Genomic DNA, 16,148 nt, shown 5'->3' on the forward strand with positions numbered 1-16,148 from the left:
ATTATATGAAAAAAATGTGTTGGGAGTTGTGCAGAGACTAGAAAAAATATCAGAAGTTAAGTGTGAAAATCCTCCCGGCAGTGAAGTTTTGACCTGTTCCCATTTAACACAACGGCCCCAGCTATTTGCTTTGGTAACAGAAGCACGGCAGTAGCAGACTAAAACATGATCAAATGGTTTGGCTGAGTTAAGCCTCAAGCAACCCCAAAATATCTTATTAACTTTCCCAATAAACTTTTCCCTGCTCCACTGCCTTTAGATTTTACTTCCCCTGAAGCCTCAAACCTCCTATGCAGAGAGCAGTTTTGTCGTCTCACGATTTTCTTTGACAGAACGTTACTTAGTTTGATTCTGCTTGTTAAGGGAAGTGCAAAGAATCAGAACTGAAGCTGGACAACAGGAACTCGCTGTCCTGGTAAATTCGTGTGCTGCCAAGGAGAGAGTCTGAGCAAGAATCTGAGAGGCATAATTAGTGATGCAGCCCTACCTTACCAAGAATAAGAAAACAGATGAAAGTGAAATCGTGTTGCGGGGAGAGGAGGGGAAGCTGCGATCTTATAAAACCTGCCAACTTTGAGACAATAAATGAGCAAAACCAGCACCAGTTGGAAAGGGTCTCAGGCAAGCCAGTCTCCTTATACTAACCCTTTGGTTCTCGCAGGCATAAAAGGGAAGATATCCACATCAGCAGTATGACATGTTTATTTAGATGAGTTAACTGTAAAAACACTTGCCAAGTTATTTGCAGGCTGTGCCAAGTATATGTCAGAACCCAACAGATTGATCTTACAGCAACAGTTGTAGAGAATCACAATTTTGCTGTCTCTCTCTTCACAGCATTTGACTAAATAACCGTATTTTTCCAGGAAAGATTAGACGTCAATTTGTTTTCTTTTCCTGCTTGAACAGGAGTAGCAACAAAGCTCGGTGTCGGTTTCCGAGGAAGCCCTCCACCTCCCGCAGTCCCTTTCACAAGTAACCAACCTTTCCACTCTGCCCCCAAAACAGTCCACAAAGAGAAGAAGGTTATTCAAGTGACCAGAGACTCATTTTTACCTCAATAAAATTATCCAACACTAAATTATCAAATATAGACTTTAAAAAGGAGAAATTTTCCATTTGCGCAAAAATACCTCAGCAATAGCCAGTGACTTAAAGGAAATAAAGTGAAAGCACCTAACAGCTTAGGAGGTTAAGTTATAAATTAACTAAATTGTGTAAGTCACAGCACAGGACACATCCTAAACATGGTGGTGTTTATTTTTTTCCCCTGAAGATGTTCTCTCACACTGAAAAATACTTTTGTGGGATTAGAAGAAATAATGAAAAAAAGAAAAAATGGAAGAAGTGGAGAACGGCAGTCGATGCTCATTAATAGTGTAAAAGAGCTCCAGCGCCTGCTTCTGGAATGATTAATTTCTTCCGCCACTACCTGGTTTATTTTGAAAACGGATTATTGACATTTCCAAGCATTTGATGTCAGATGTATACATGAATACTGCAACATACTAACAAGAAACATTGAAGGCAGCCCTTTTAAATCTATCTTTCAACTGTTCTTCGCAAAATTGGATCCCCTCTAGACAAAATGAATTTTATGCTATGTAAGAGATGGTAGATGTTCGAGGTCACCGTGGGAAACACGGGAAACCCCACAGCACTCTGAGCAAGAGTCTCACAAGCCTCTGAAAGATCCAGAGCTCCATTACGTTCAGGATGAAACTTCTGTGCTGCAACAGACACAAACAGCAAAGGCTGCTGTAGACATACAACCTACAAAAGGCTTTGACATCCTCCAGGGTGAAAGCTTGTATTAGAAGAGGAGACATCACTAAGAATATTGCAAAAGAAATGTATTATTTGGCAAGCGCTTCCAGAGTTTGTAGAGGTAGATCCTATTTCAAATGTGCAGGGTAATGAACGCTGTTGGATACCACTGTGAAGTACTATTGACAAATGCGGTCTCTTGAAGAGGAAAACTGTAAGGAATTCTTCTTCTATTTCAGAGGCAGCAGATGCATTGTGTGTTGGCACGACTGGTATTGGATCTGCAGTATACATAGAAGTCACAGAAAACCCACAGCAAGGTCCAGATCATACATTAATGCTGCTGTAATCCGTGCACCAGTCTTCTGCCAAATGTGTCAAATTTTCCTCTATAATGGAGCTATTTTGCTCACTGGGCCACATCCTGCATTTTTGACTCGCACACATTTTAGGCATTTAACAGAGTAACAACCACTTGCAGAGAATGAAAACTAATTGCAATAACATATCCATTCTATAGAAAATTGTTCTGTTCATAAAACTTAAGATTGCAATATTTCTTTGCTAATGAGACATGGGCAAAGCTGGCAAGCTTAAAATATTTTAAGTCTCTGTTTTTACACCAACTGTGTGAAGTCGATAGCATAACTCAAATAATAAAAATAAATATATCCAGAAATGTAGATTCCCAGTAAAAAGATACTAACAATCAATTCATTCAATCACAACATGTACTCATTCACCCATACAGCAAGGCAGATATACACACTCACACCTGCCATTCTGGGCTGGGTCCCATAAAACGTCACATTTTCTCCTTAACAGAGTTGATGAGATGTAAGACTCAGAGAAGGAGTAAAATGAAATGGAAGGCTATGTAATTTCATCACACCCTGACAGACATACTAAAGGTTAGAAAGCTATAACTAGTATAACTAGGTTCATTAATTTTTACATGTATAAATAGAAGAGTGAGTGAATGTTATTGACTTTTTATTTATATATAAAAATATCAATGGCTAAGGCAGTCAGGAACTTCTGTGTGCAAGAGAAAGGTAAGTTATCTACAATCCATTTGGCAGTACTTGCAGGTACGTCTAAAGTGAACCGATACACGAAGATGAAAAATAACCAAAAAGCGCTCACTTAATGTGCAGTGTCTCACAATAAAGGTCACAATTAGATTTACACCATGAACATACCTGGCATATTCCACTGATGCACATATCCAAGGATTCAATATTGCAACGAGTACCGTCTAGTACTTTTGGGGCCAGCTCCACAATCAAGTTCTTTCCCAGAGCTTGACATTTCAGGGCACACGGTGCAGTAGGATCGTTATACACAGGGATCCACTCATAAAAATGTCCCTGGTATTTGACGTCATTGTAGGCTGAACACTGTTGTGCTCTAAAGTCACCAACATCTGAAGGGCAGTCCTAAAAACAAACCAAAGGAAATGGTTTTTTAAGAAGGGAATACTTTGCGTTTGCAATAAAGTTATCTGATGAATTACACAGAATCTACTCAGGGAGGCGTGGTTCAAGAACTGATCTGCTCTGACAAATATGCCATATTGCAAAGTTTTACTGTGTGTATTAAGACAATTTATGTTGCTTAATGCATCGCTTGCAGTGCGCATAACAGAATATCACGCGTGTTCCAGTAATAACAACATAACTGATATGAGAGGATAATTTAAAATGCTACTTTTTACGACACTATGTAGTGCATTTAAAGTCTGGTTCTGTAATAAGAATTAGCTTCTAAAGGAATCTATATATTTTGAGTAACTATAATGAGATGTCTGATATTTAATATTTCTCTTTTCAATAGCTTTTTCCACTTAAGGATTTCTGAGCGCTCTGCACTCATGCATCAATTCATACGTCAGAGTAATGAAAGAGGTATTATTGCTACTTATACATAAAGAAATAAAAATTTGTCTAATTACTTGTTCAGTATTGCTCAGAAAGGGGATGAGAGCATTAGAAGGAGACACCAGAACTTTCAGTGCTTAGTCCTTTAATCTAATCACAAAACACCTTCATCACCTCACGGAAGCAGTAAGGCTTTGTCGAAATAAAATGGACTTCAAACTGGTAACTATTGATTATATAGTTCCAGTTCTGATGAGACAGTTCCGTACCTCCTCCCATACAGAGCCTCAGCATATGCAGCTGAAAGACCAAATATAAGAACTGTTTGAAATAAAATATTCTAAAATATTTTTTCTACATAAAGCATTGCACCCAAACAATGATGTTAATATTAAACTATGGTGACAGGAATGGAGATGAATACTGATTTATTTGAAAATAACTTTGGTAAAGTACTGACAAAGGAGTTAGTGTCAAACAATTTCTCACTAAAGACTTCATGTGAAAGTATGTCCAGTGTCAAACAGTCCATACGCCAGACTGAAAGGATATTCTTCCAAGAATTCCAACTGCACATATATGCCAGATGTGAGGCTGATTTTAACAAAGTTTTGTTTTCATTGGATATAAGACTGAAAGATTGTGATGTGTCAGCTGAACTCATGGAACTTATTACTAAGTATTAGTTAACAATACTAATCCTGAACACAGCTTCAACCTTATCAGTGAACTGAACCTTCCCTGGAAAAAAGCTAACGAAACAGTAAGTGCATTACACAGTACTGGAGATTAAAACGTACAGGAGAAAGGTTCGAATTCCAGTACAATGCCCTCAACAATGTTGTCCTGACACCATTTTGCTCATACGAATCTGGACGAGTTGGCACTGCATTAGTTTAATACTTTGTCAATGCCTTAGATTTTTTTCACCATAGGAAACAGTAACCTAGAAATGTCTCTGTTTCTTTGTAGTCTGCATAAAATACCTTCTAAAATCAGTATTCTCTCTCTACTGATCAACACGTGGGGTTTTTGCAACTGAGCACTGAGCAATTCACTGAGCATTGCCAGCAATGCTTTTCAGCTCTGCCCAGCGCTACACCTTATAGCGAGAGTAACTCAGAATGATGCTAATACATTTTGTATTATTTTTAACCTGGGATAATTCCAGTTTGAGCAATTTTTTTTTAAATGATAAAATGGTGGAATAAGACGAGGAGAAATTACAGTTACTGTAATTCTTTGAGAGTTTTACCTCTGCAAAATCCCACAAGTGAGAGCTTCTAAAAACGTCAAGCAAATACTGTTAGAAACCACCCTTATTTACTGCAGTGTCACTCCGGAGAAATTCACCAAGTTTGCACTGGTGTAAATGAGAGCAGAATTTGGCTCTGACTTATCTGTCACCTCTCATTTTCCACAATAGCAAGTCTAAAAAGCAGAGAGGACTTCAGAGTTCATATGGATACCATATGGTTCCCTTCCACTGTTGCAAATAGAGGAGTAGCTAAGGATAAAAATAATAAGTGGAAGTTAGATTCAGGTAAAGTTAGAAGCAATATTTCGGAGTAGTGTTATTCAGCCATGCACAGCTACATTTCATCACAAAGAATTAAAGAGCTATCTGTAAAATAGGCAGAGCGATGGCCTTAGGCTGAGTTTTGACAGGCTGTTGTTACAAATCATTATCATGCGGTGTTGATGCAATGCCAAGACACAAACACCACAATGTCAGGATGTCAATCCGTGGTTTCTCTATGTTTCTCATTGATTCAACACAATGCAGCTCCTTCCTTCCACTCTCTTCCTGGCTGCTTGAAAGCAAGTGAATTCTCATCTCCCTATTTTGTTTTGGCATCTTCAAAGAACATAAAGCAATCCTGGCAGCTCGATTCATATGCTAGTTCCACCTGCTTTATGTTTGAGCTGTGTTCAAAAGCAGGAGCATAAAAAGAGCATCACAAAGGGACATCAAAGGGCTGAAATTATTATCATTTGCATTATATCAGCATTTGGATGGCAACCAAGTTCAGATCCCTGTTTTCCTGGGAACAATACATATTGGTATAAAGAAAGGAGTTTATAATCTAAGCAGAAAGACAACTAAGCACAGAAAGGAATGTAATCAAGACAACAAGAGGACTTATAAACCAGGTTAATTCCATTAGAGTGGGTCAGAAAAGTGAGAGGGAGTTTAAAAAATAGAAGGGGGGGGCAAGATGTGGGAGAGGTAGGCAAGGGTGAAGCATGTTCGGGAAGCGGGCAAGGCCACGCTGTCAGACAACGATACATGGGCCCCAATCCTCATATTGTTTGCATGTCTTTTTGATTTTAACCTATTTCAAACATCAGTTCATTCTGTCACTCCCTCTTCCCCTCTCAATATTCCACATTTTTTCTTGTTTGTTGAATATTTTTGCTACTAATTTCAGGATTTCTCAGATTTCCTAATTCAGCAATAACTTTTGTCTTACACTCAATCCACTGAACCATAGCCAGGCCATTCGTAGGTTCATACACTACATAAGGAGCTGAAGACATATCTATGAGGTCTAATACATGAAAATGTTGGCAAAATAATCGCATCCAGATCTTGTAGTGGAATGAAGTGTATTTACGACATGACTTATGAACATATTATTAGACAGACAGATCTGAAAAAGATGCTTCAGACATGACTACCATGCAGGTTAAAAATACATATATATATATATTCCCGTTCTTTTTGTGACGGATGATTACAAAATACTGCATTCAAGGGCTGGCTTCTCATGAAACGTATCATTTTAGTTTTGGCAGTGAGCACTCTTAACCTTTGAAAACAAAGCTAACCTGGGAAATCTGTATCTTTGTAGGCAATGTTCATGTACAAAATATGAAGGTTGCATCAGACCCTGTGACTCCTGCCAACAATTACTCCGCTGAAAAAAGCACAAAAGAGAAGGCAAGAAAATTCCCAGTAAAAATGATGACACCAAAGAAAGTCTAGTCCTTTGTCTAGTTTTATTCTTTGAATCTCATTTTGTTGAAACCTAGCCAAAACCAATGAAGTCATTGTTTTGTTTTCTTTTTGAAATTAGCTTCAGGTTCTATGTTTTTCCTACGCAATTTTCAGGCCGCTTCTTAGTAAGATCAAGACACCTGAGCTAGAAACCCTAGCCATGAGAGCCGTATGGTGCATCAGCACTGTAAATATAAAATAAATAAATGAACAGATTAGAGAGAAACTATGCGACTCAAGGTGAAATACTATAGGACTAAAGTAGACACAGTTCAGCCAAGATTTTCTGAATGGGATAAATGAGCTGGTTAAGAAGTGGATGCTGGGACCATAATCTGATGAATACGTTGAACAAATGTGAGCATTATCTGCATATAATAAAAGTTTATAATGGAATTAAACATGGACAAATCTGTTACAAAATAGTGTTTTTTCTTACTGTAGAAGAGTCACTCTGGCAAATATATAAGTGACTTTTTGGCACTTAAGAATGTGAAATTTATGGGGAAATGGCCCAAATAACTTGTTCTATGAATAGGACCCTAAAGGATTATCTTAAACACTTCCATATAGTGCACATCATAGCATTAGAATGTAACAGTATATACAAAAATGGAAATATAAAAAAAGGGGGGTTAAGAAAGACTGAAAATCTCATTGAACAGCATATAATGAACCATTTATATAGTTTATTTCTCTAAAGTTTCTATGAGAAAAGCTGAAAACATACACGCAGTTTGAGGAAATCGTGCACCTGGCATCTCAGTTATGATAGAAAGATAAGCAGGCTATACATATGCCTTAATCTCAGCAATTATTTTGTTGCTAAGACCTTGAATTAATTTTTTGATTGAAATATCACTAATATTATTCTGGAACCATGCTTGAGTTCAATGAACTTACTACTATTCTATTACAAATCCAGATGAAACCAATTTTCTGGTAAAATGATTCTTGTTCTTTTCATTAGAATGACACACATATTAAGTTGTGCTTCATTTGTACTCTCCAATATAGATGTTAGTGGTGTAATGTATCATGTAGCAAAATTACATTTGCAGACAACTTTACACAGTGTATATATACTGAATGTCTCATGTGGTTAACAATAATACCTACTAATATGGAAAGAAGCTAGTTTAAACTCTTAATTTTCAAACTACAATTTACTCCTAAAGGGAGAAGCATTCATTAGAAATAATGCTTTGGGGAAAATTATATCATTTGAAACCAAACTGGCCTAGCAGTCCCAGGTTTACATTAGGTTTAAGCTCCCATTTCAAGGTTAAGTCAGGTCTAACACTGGGTTTGAATTCAGTGACGCCAAATTCAAAGATCAACTGTATTAACAGTCGAAATCTCATGAAATATATTTTTCTCAGGAGTTCTCCATTATCTGATCCATAATCTAGGAAAAACCATTCCTGAGAGATTCTGGCTGTATCTGAACTGAAATGGAAACCTGATCCCTTTCAGACATGCCCCAAAAGCAGAACTGTAAAGGCAGCTTCCTGTCTGGAAATTAACATTTGAATCATCATAAATTCAAACAGACTCACATACAAGACGCTTGCCACTTATCGCTTTAAAATAAGTCCTAAAGTTAAAAAACAGGCCCCAGTGACTTCAGAAAAACTCCCTGGGAGTTCAGAAAGGATATAGTAATCATCTTAATTTTCTCTACGCTGAAGCATAGAGCGCCTTCATTTCCATCAGATTTTTACTGCATAATGCTTAAAATGAACAGTGTCCACAATTGCTCTTACATATCCTAAAAGCATGTAGACCTCTGCTTACAGCAGAAAATACGCCCAAATTGATCTCACCTTTCTCCTTTTTCCGTACACTGGGTAGTTTTCTAGTCCTTTCGCTGGAGGAACAAGGTATGCTACGTTGACCTGTTTGTACTCTTGCATAGGAAGCTGCAGTGCACGTGATCAAGCAATCGAAGGTATATTACTGTATACAATGCATACAACTAGATATCTAGATAAGGAATGCAGCAAATAGATTTTACAGTGGCAGTTTGTTTATTGCTTACACACTGGCTGGCTGCAATTTAGCTTATCACACAGCTTTAAAAGATTATGGTATTTTTTGCCTGTGGCATTTTTATTTATGAGCCAAGGACATTGTGCACAAAACTGCTAGGCCTTTTCTTCTGAAAGGGCAAGTGACAGGATTTGTCTCCAGAATCTGATTTTTGCATGCACTGGGCCTGATTCATTAATCACTTCCACGAGCTTCTGCCAGCAGAAACTTCGGCTGTGAGCCGCCGTGGTGGAAAATCCATCCAACACTGAGGAGTGGAGTGTTAGAGCAATTCAAGGTGCTAGTAAGCCTTGTTCTTGAGGAGGGCAGAAGCCAACTGGCACACAAGAAACTGTAGGTGTGGCAAACTGAAGAGAGGGAATGGCCAGTTCTCCCAGGAGATACACTGATTCAACACACTTACTGGGCAACTTCCAGTGTCAGGCCTCCTAAGGAGAACATGTCATACTCCACAGCTGCCTGCTGCTGGCAGAAATCACAGGGTTGGCAATGACATGAGTATCACCTGCTCTTGCCTGGGTATAATTCAACCCAAGGGAACCGCAGGCCTCACCTTTTAAGGGGTATTTGTGTGAAAATTGCTGCCTTTCTCCCAGAGCCAGAAGCAGATTAATCAAACGCACTACAGTAACAAAAAAAGAAAAAAAAAAAGAAAAAAAGCTGCTTTTGCTTTCATTACTTATCTACCTTCTCTCTTTTCTGGAATAGGATTATATGAACATCACGTTGTACCGTAAGGTAACCTGTGCAAGGGGGGTGACTGCTGACCATAAACCATCCTGAATTACTGTGTTTGTACACATGGTCTGTTGATCAGTGGTATCGCAAAGTCCTGCATGAGCTGCACACCTTGAACAGACTACAACATCTGGGGTGAAAGGCAGCAGCTGTTTAAACAGCACAAAGCATCACTACAAATCAGTTGAGCACAAGTCATGAAGTATGCTGTACGTGACTGGTTTTCATAAAATGTGTCTGTAAAAATAAAATGCGATTGCATGACAGTAACAGCAACTGTATAGTCAAAACTCCAGCTTTACATTCAGTCACAGAAATTGCCAGTGTACCTAAATATACATGCTTTTGCATACAGACATATAAAGATCTGGGCTTAGGCAAACAGAGGAAATATAAGGAGTAATTATCCAATTTAAGATTTGAAAGGGACACAGGCGGTTAACCTCTTTGCTCATGTGAAGAGTGCCACCGTACCATTAATGATCACAAATGATCAGGAGCTCAGTTTAATGCTTCATCTGAAAGACAGCACCCCCAGGAAAAGCACTCGCTAGCTTAAGATGAGAACTGTTTTTTTAATCCTCCAAAATGTGTAATTTTCCTAATAAATGATATAAAACATTCTGAATCACAATTGGCACTATAATTTCAAAAGAAAATGTCCATTTGGGAAGCCTAAATTTGAGACCTCGTGGTGTCATGCAGACTGAAATCTTTAAAAATGGTAATAATGACGGAAAGAAAATTATGCACCAGAAGGTTTGAAACAAGAAGCAGCATTTCTTAAACTTTAACACATTGTTTGAATAAGTAAAATAGGATTAAAGGCCAGACTCACATTACTACTGCAGGTTTTGTATCGAATATTCCGACCTTCACAGTTCCTGAAAAACAGAGTAAAAACGGTTACACTGCATAACAGCAAAACACAACCCTGCCTGTTTTACAGCTAGTTATTCTCTTGAAAATTAGACTTTTATTGCTACTGCCTTACCATAATTTGGACTCAAAATAGAAGGTTTAAATACAAAGGGGATCTGGGGACTCAACAGATTACACTGCTGTCTCTCTTCAGCAAAGAACGTGTGGCTTTCCCTGTAAGCCCAATTTACTGCAAACCTTATGAAAAACACATTTATTTTGTGAAAAACATTTCACAAGGCATCCCTAAGCCTGATCTATGCTGACTTCAGCAAAGCTATTTCTAATCCAAGGGATGTAACCCAGAGGAAAAGAGGATCAGAATATCTAAGCAATCTTTTAATCAAGCATAGGGCTAATGAGCATTAATTTTCCTTTCTCCTATTTTGTTTAGGAAAGAAAAAACAGCGTCAAACCTTTCCTTTCTCCCAAGAAACAATGCAATACTTTTGAAGAACAGCACGTAATTTTACTGACCCAAAGCCACATGAGCAGAATTCATAATTTTAAATGAAATATAATTCTCATGGACTGGATGCATTTCTAAGGTGCCCAGTGCATGTGAATCCTGAAATCCAGGCAATTCAGATCCTCAGCAAAGTCTGTTGTTAGTAGCTGAAAGAACAGGTATATAATAAAGCCACGATTATTTATTGTGGTCTCATAAATACGGGGATGTGTGGCTTTCACACTTTTTTTAGGGACAGACTTTGCCAAACTTCTCAATAACCGACTGGCGCTTTTGCACAGGGTAAGATCTTCTTCTTCTTCTTCTTAAGAATGGCAAAATCAAGCCCTTGAAAGAACTGAAAACATATTTCAAATGACTTGACAGGAAATTATAATTAGTGATGTCTCTAAAATCAGGAATAGCGTTTTGGAATAACCCCTTCATACCAAAAAGACCTGCTTTACATTAAAGAATGCATGAATTTATAGCTGGTAATTTACAGCTTGGACTAAGTTTTCCACTTTTTGCATGAAAATTGATTGCAAATATTAAAAAATTCTTTAACATGTGTGAGGGATTGAAAAATATCATTTGAAAAGGAAAAAGCAATGGATGCCTGGAGCAAGAGTTCAACCAGCTCAGCTGAAGGTACAACTCCCCAAGTTTAAGATATTACACATCTCAGATTTCCAATCTTTTGCAAGAATGACTGCATCACAACACGCAAGTTAAAAATGTTTATGATACATACAAATGTGAAAACTTTGTTTCACAATTGTGCATTTCCTGGACATTACAACAACAATAAAATGCAGGGAAAAAAAACCTTTTAAACTACACATTTGTCAAGGTATGGAAAACACATGTTTTTCACAGGGGAACACATTAAAAATATTAATAAAACCGCAGTGGAATTTCTATTGCTACAATTTATTGAGCTCGTTTCACAGTCCCTAACACACTGGTAGAATATCACGGCTTCTTGCTGGAAATATTGCTTTTCTCAAAGACCTGTGTGCATTTCGCACTAAAAGAAACAGGCAGTGTTTTAATCAATCTTCTTTAGCTATGTATTTCATACAGTTTGCACTTAACTAGCGTATCACACTACAAACCTTCTTTAAGAACAATTGGCTTCCTGGGCGATATTGCATTTAACTTAAAAGATCTCAAAAAAATAGAAATTTAAACATAATCAGCAGTTTTTAAAAAGTTTAAGAATAATTCAAGTAAAGCAAGCAATTATGGACGCCAGCACAGATGCTTCTAAGCTGGTTGGGATCTCTTCTCGCCTGACTACAAGCCTATTGCATTACTCGTACTTTTAGGATTGTAGCAACGAGTCCTACATTAGTCCAGTTTTACTACTGAGGTAAATCGTTTTCACCGCATACATTGTCCTCCTCAAGCTACGCTGAGGCTTATCCATGAAAACATATGGCCACCAGGACCACTGCATAGAAAGAACCGGCAGAGGAGAAGTTTCCTGACAGAAAGCAGCATTTGATACTATTATGTTATATGTGGAGTAAGTCACTTGTCACTTGTTTTTTATTACAGGGAAGACATGGAGGAGCCTGTACTTGAACATTATTTCAAGTAATGTTCAAGTGCAGGCTAATTTGTATGCAGGTAACTCACCGTTCGCTTTATATTACGGTGACAGGGACTTCTCTCAGTATTTCACTGTACTAAATAAATCATTCTTGTTATTCCACAAACATCTTTAATAACACGGTAAAGTTCTATCAGAGTTGAAGGCTCAGATATTTATCTAATATATTACGAAAATATATTAAAAGCAAGATTTCGTAACACTTGATCTGTACACAGGACTTGGTTCCAGAAACAGAAGCAACGATGCTCCTCTATGGACACCTTCAGAGGACAGGGAAATATGGCAGAGCTGTAGAAGAATAAATACACATAACCATGTGGCTTACCTGCCATTTAAACATCTCCTCAGCGAGTAAGAGGCTCCCCCCCCACAGGTCCGTGAGCAATCACTCCAGGCCCCCCAGGCATCCCAGGAGCCTTCCTTATCTTCATCAGAGCGTGTAATTCTGGAGGTCTGAAAAAAATGGAGGATGGAGAGGGGGGAAAAAAACCCCATTAATTGATTTGTTACATGGTTTACTGCTTGGCATTAATAGTACTGAGTATATTACTTTGCTGCTTATTTACAGTATCTCGAATTTATTTACTATTTTAATATATCATAATTACATGGGAAAGGAAGCAGAGTCTTTGAAGATACAGTGTATTTGATGCGTTGCCTTCTGCCGATGGACTGCTATGAACCAATACGCTGTCATTCCTGACGTACGTATGTCCAACACACTGTGTAGGAACAACACAACTGATCTCAAGCAGCCAGACCAGGCATCCTGTTCTGAGCAGGCTGCTGGGCTTTCCAAAATCCTGGCCTTGCAAGGAAGTTTCATATCCAGGACTAATGAGAGGACGAAAGTCTTTTTTTATCTCCTCAAGTGTGCCTGCGCTCAGCAGCAGTGCAGAAATTAAGCACCTCAAATCTTTCATAAAGTGCATGCCCAGAATTGCAATCAGGGAAGCAAATCAAGAATACAACTTCATTGCAAAAAGTGCTATTAATTTGAAAGATATCGGGGGAAAAAGACTTAAAGAGTGATTTTTAGGCTACAGCAATTAAACACTGATTCAAGCTTAAACTCACTTACACAGGCTTCAAAAACATTACTACCAGACACCGTAAATATAAAAATTAAAGATTTGTGATGAAACCAAAATTCTGCTTGACCCCTTAAAAATGTCATTTTCTTCACTTGCATTGTATCCTGCTTAAGAAAATTGACATTTCCCAGAGAAAATTCTCAAAACATTTTAGCACATGGTAGCTTAGCACAATAGTTCAATATTAAAAAGATGAATCAAATTATTCAATAATATCCGGCTTTAAGAGAGTACTTTTTGGTTTATGATTTTCTTCATTAAGAAAGCATAGGAAAATCACATTCAGGATTTCCCCAAGCATTTCTTTGACTTGGGGAAGTCAAAGTTGCTGAACACTATAATTGTTCAGCAGCTGTTCCATTTACATCCTACTTTCATTCCTCTGTCCCCGCAACCTTTAAAATTTCTCTCTTGAAAAAACAGGCACAGATTTTTATAACAAAATGTCAAACATAATGATTCCCCGAGAGCTGTCAGACATATGATGGGCCTGTTATCATAAAGAAATTAGGATTTTTAGAACCCTGAATCACACCCAGACTGAGATGAAAACACCAATTTCTCTAATCACCGTGGTGACAGAGTTTGCACATAAACTACTGCAAACATAATAACGTAACGGCTATTAACATCATTATGAGCGAAAGTCATATTGTGGATGAAAATGAGGCAATGAGTCATTTATCTTAGGTGACAGAGAATATTGACTGATATTTACTCTGCCCCAATACAATCGCAAATGAGAGAACATGAAGAATTCATCCAAGCTTTACTGAAACAACTATTTATACAGCCAATTTTTTATTCCCATTGACTTCAGTGGGCATCCAAGCAGACCTCAGATAGATAAACAAAGGCACTATGTTCACATGACTATTTTATTTTCGACACCATAGGAAGGCACAACTTAATCAGACGGTGTTTCAGAATCTTTACTCCCAAAAAACAAGCACACAGAAACACCAACCAAAGGGCTATCTGTCAGCAAACATAAGGCAAAGAGATAAAAACATTACGAAATAAACTGCATCCAAGTAAACATTTAAGTCTTCATAACTTTAAAATGCTGAAAATGTTTTCATCATTGACTAGATCCAGAGAAGCTGAAGAGATTAGTATATATCCTAATACTACACCAGATGAACATACTTTAGTAATACATATTTCCTCTAAGAAATAACTTAAGTAAGCTCATGAGAACAAGACTCAGTCCTGTTTTCTTCCAAAATGCCTCACAAAAGTGATTTAAAAGTGAGGGATGTGTAATTCAAATCTTATGGTACAAGGGGAAAAAAATACATAACTCTCCTTAAATTCAGCAGTACAGATAAAGTCAGCTCATCTTCAGCCATGAAGGAAGTTGACTCGGATAAAAGCCTACCAAGCTTGAAGTGAAAATGACAAACAAAAAACCAAAGCTGTTTTCAAAATAGCACTGTACAAGGAATATGACTCAATACCATGCTGTGTAGGCAAAGGGGTTTTCTCCTAAATATTATAGCAAAAAAAAAAACCACCAAAAACACCATGTGCCGCAGGACTTGAGAAAACTGGCCTGTTTCTGTGAATGAGCTGTTACGCTTAGGATGCATTCACACCGCAGTTGTAAGTGTAACTATTGACCAAGCACCATTTTAGAAACCCAAATGGCAAATAGTTAAACTTTGCTACACTTAAGCAGAACTAGGGACTACTCAAACACATTTTAAAGGCATTAATAAGAGTAGGCAGATTTAGTACAATAGCACTACTCCCCATAGTTAAGCAGCTAACAAATGTCGGCAATTTCCAAACTTTTCCATCCCTTCCTCAAAAAACTTCGGCTTGTCAAAAGAATTTTGTTAATTAGAGGATAAGCTATCTCCATTTGAACAGTAAACTGCAGAAGTTGATCTAAACACGTCAGCGGCTCCTTAACTTTCTTGCTCCCCTAAGTTTACAAATTTTACAAACACTTACTGTAAAGCTTTAAAAGTGTACTTCGGCCAATCTACTGTTCCAGAAACGATAGAGCCCAGCTCTGCCAAGATCCCTGAGGAATTTTTGCACTGGCGTTGGGTTTACTTTACATCAGAAGCCAACTCTGAAATGTCTGACACTGAAAATGGAACCAACTGCCTTCAATCTTGAGCAAAAAGAGCTCAGCACTTCCCAACAAATCACTCAGCACATGAAAATAAGTCAAGATGAACAAAAGAGTCACTTCTTTCAAATTTGTGAGTGCAAAATTAAAGTTTGTCCTCTGTAATCCCAAGGCAAATAATTTGTTTTTTAATATGTTGAGAAATGATTAAACTTACGATATTAAAAAAGCAATACATGCCACTCTCTCTTTTAGAATAGCTAGTTTCTTTTGACAAAGCAGTGACAATGCCTAAAATAATCCTAACTTCATCATTGTATTAAAACCAGCCACATGATATTAAGAGACAGAATGTCATCTAAAGCCCTAAACAATGTCCAGTTGTTCACTTACAAAACTGCTTTGATAAAAGCCATTGTTCTGAACTGTATCTAATTAAAAAGCTGTAAATACTAGGATGATCAAAGCAGAAGTTTATGCCAACAAAGCCGCCTTCAGAATCTTTGACTAATTCAGTGCCCACAGTGTTGATTTAAACTCCAG

General features: G+C 37.7%; 1 protein-coding gene across 1 annotated transcript in view; it reads right to left on the bottom strand.

Annotated features, from left to right (window-relative positions):
- Window positions 1-16,148, bottom strand: part of ADAMTSL3 (ADAMTS-like 3) — a 185,820-nt gene that overhangs the window by 88,596 nt on the left and 81,076 nt on the right. The window contains 3 exon segments of the mRNA XM_009330904.1: window positions 2,970-3,206; window positions 10,277-10,322; window positions 12,754-12,881. Of these exon segments, the coding sequence (XP_009329179.1) occupies window positions 2,970-3,206; window positions 10,277-10,322; window positions 12,754-12,881 (411 nt within the window).

This window comes from Pygoscelis adeliae, unplaced genomic scaffold (assembly GCF_000699105.1).
Source record: "Pygoscelis adeliae isolate BGI_AS28 unplaced genomic scaffold, ASM69910v1 Scaffold318, whole genome shotgun sequence".
Lineage (NCBI taxonomy): Eukaryota > Metazoa > Chordata > Aves > Sphenisciformes > Spheniscidae > Pygoscelis > Pygoscelis adeliae.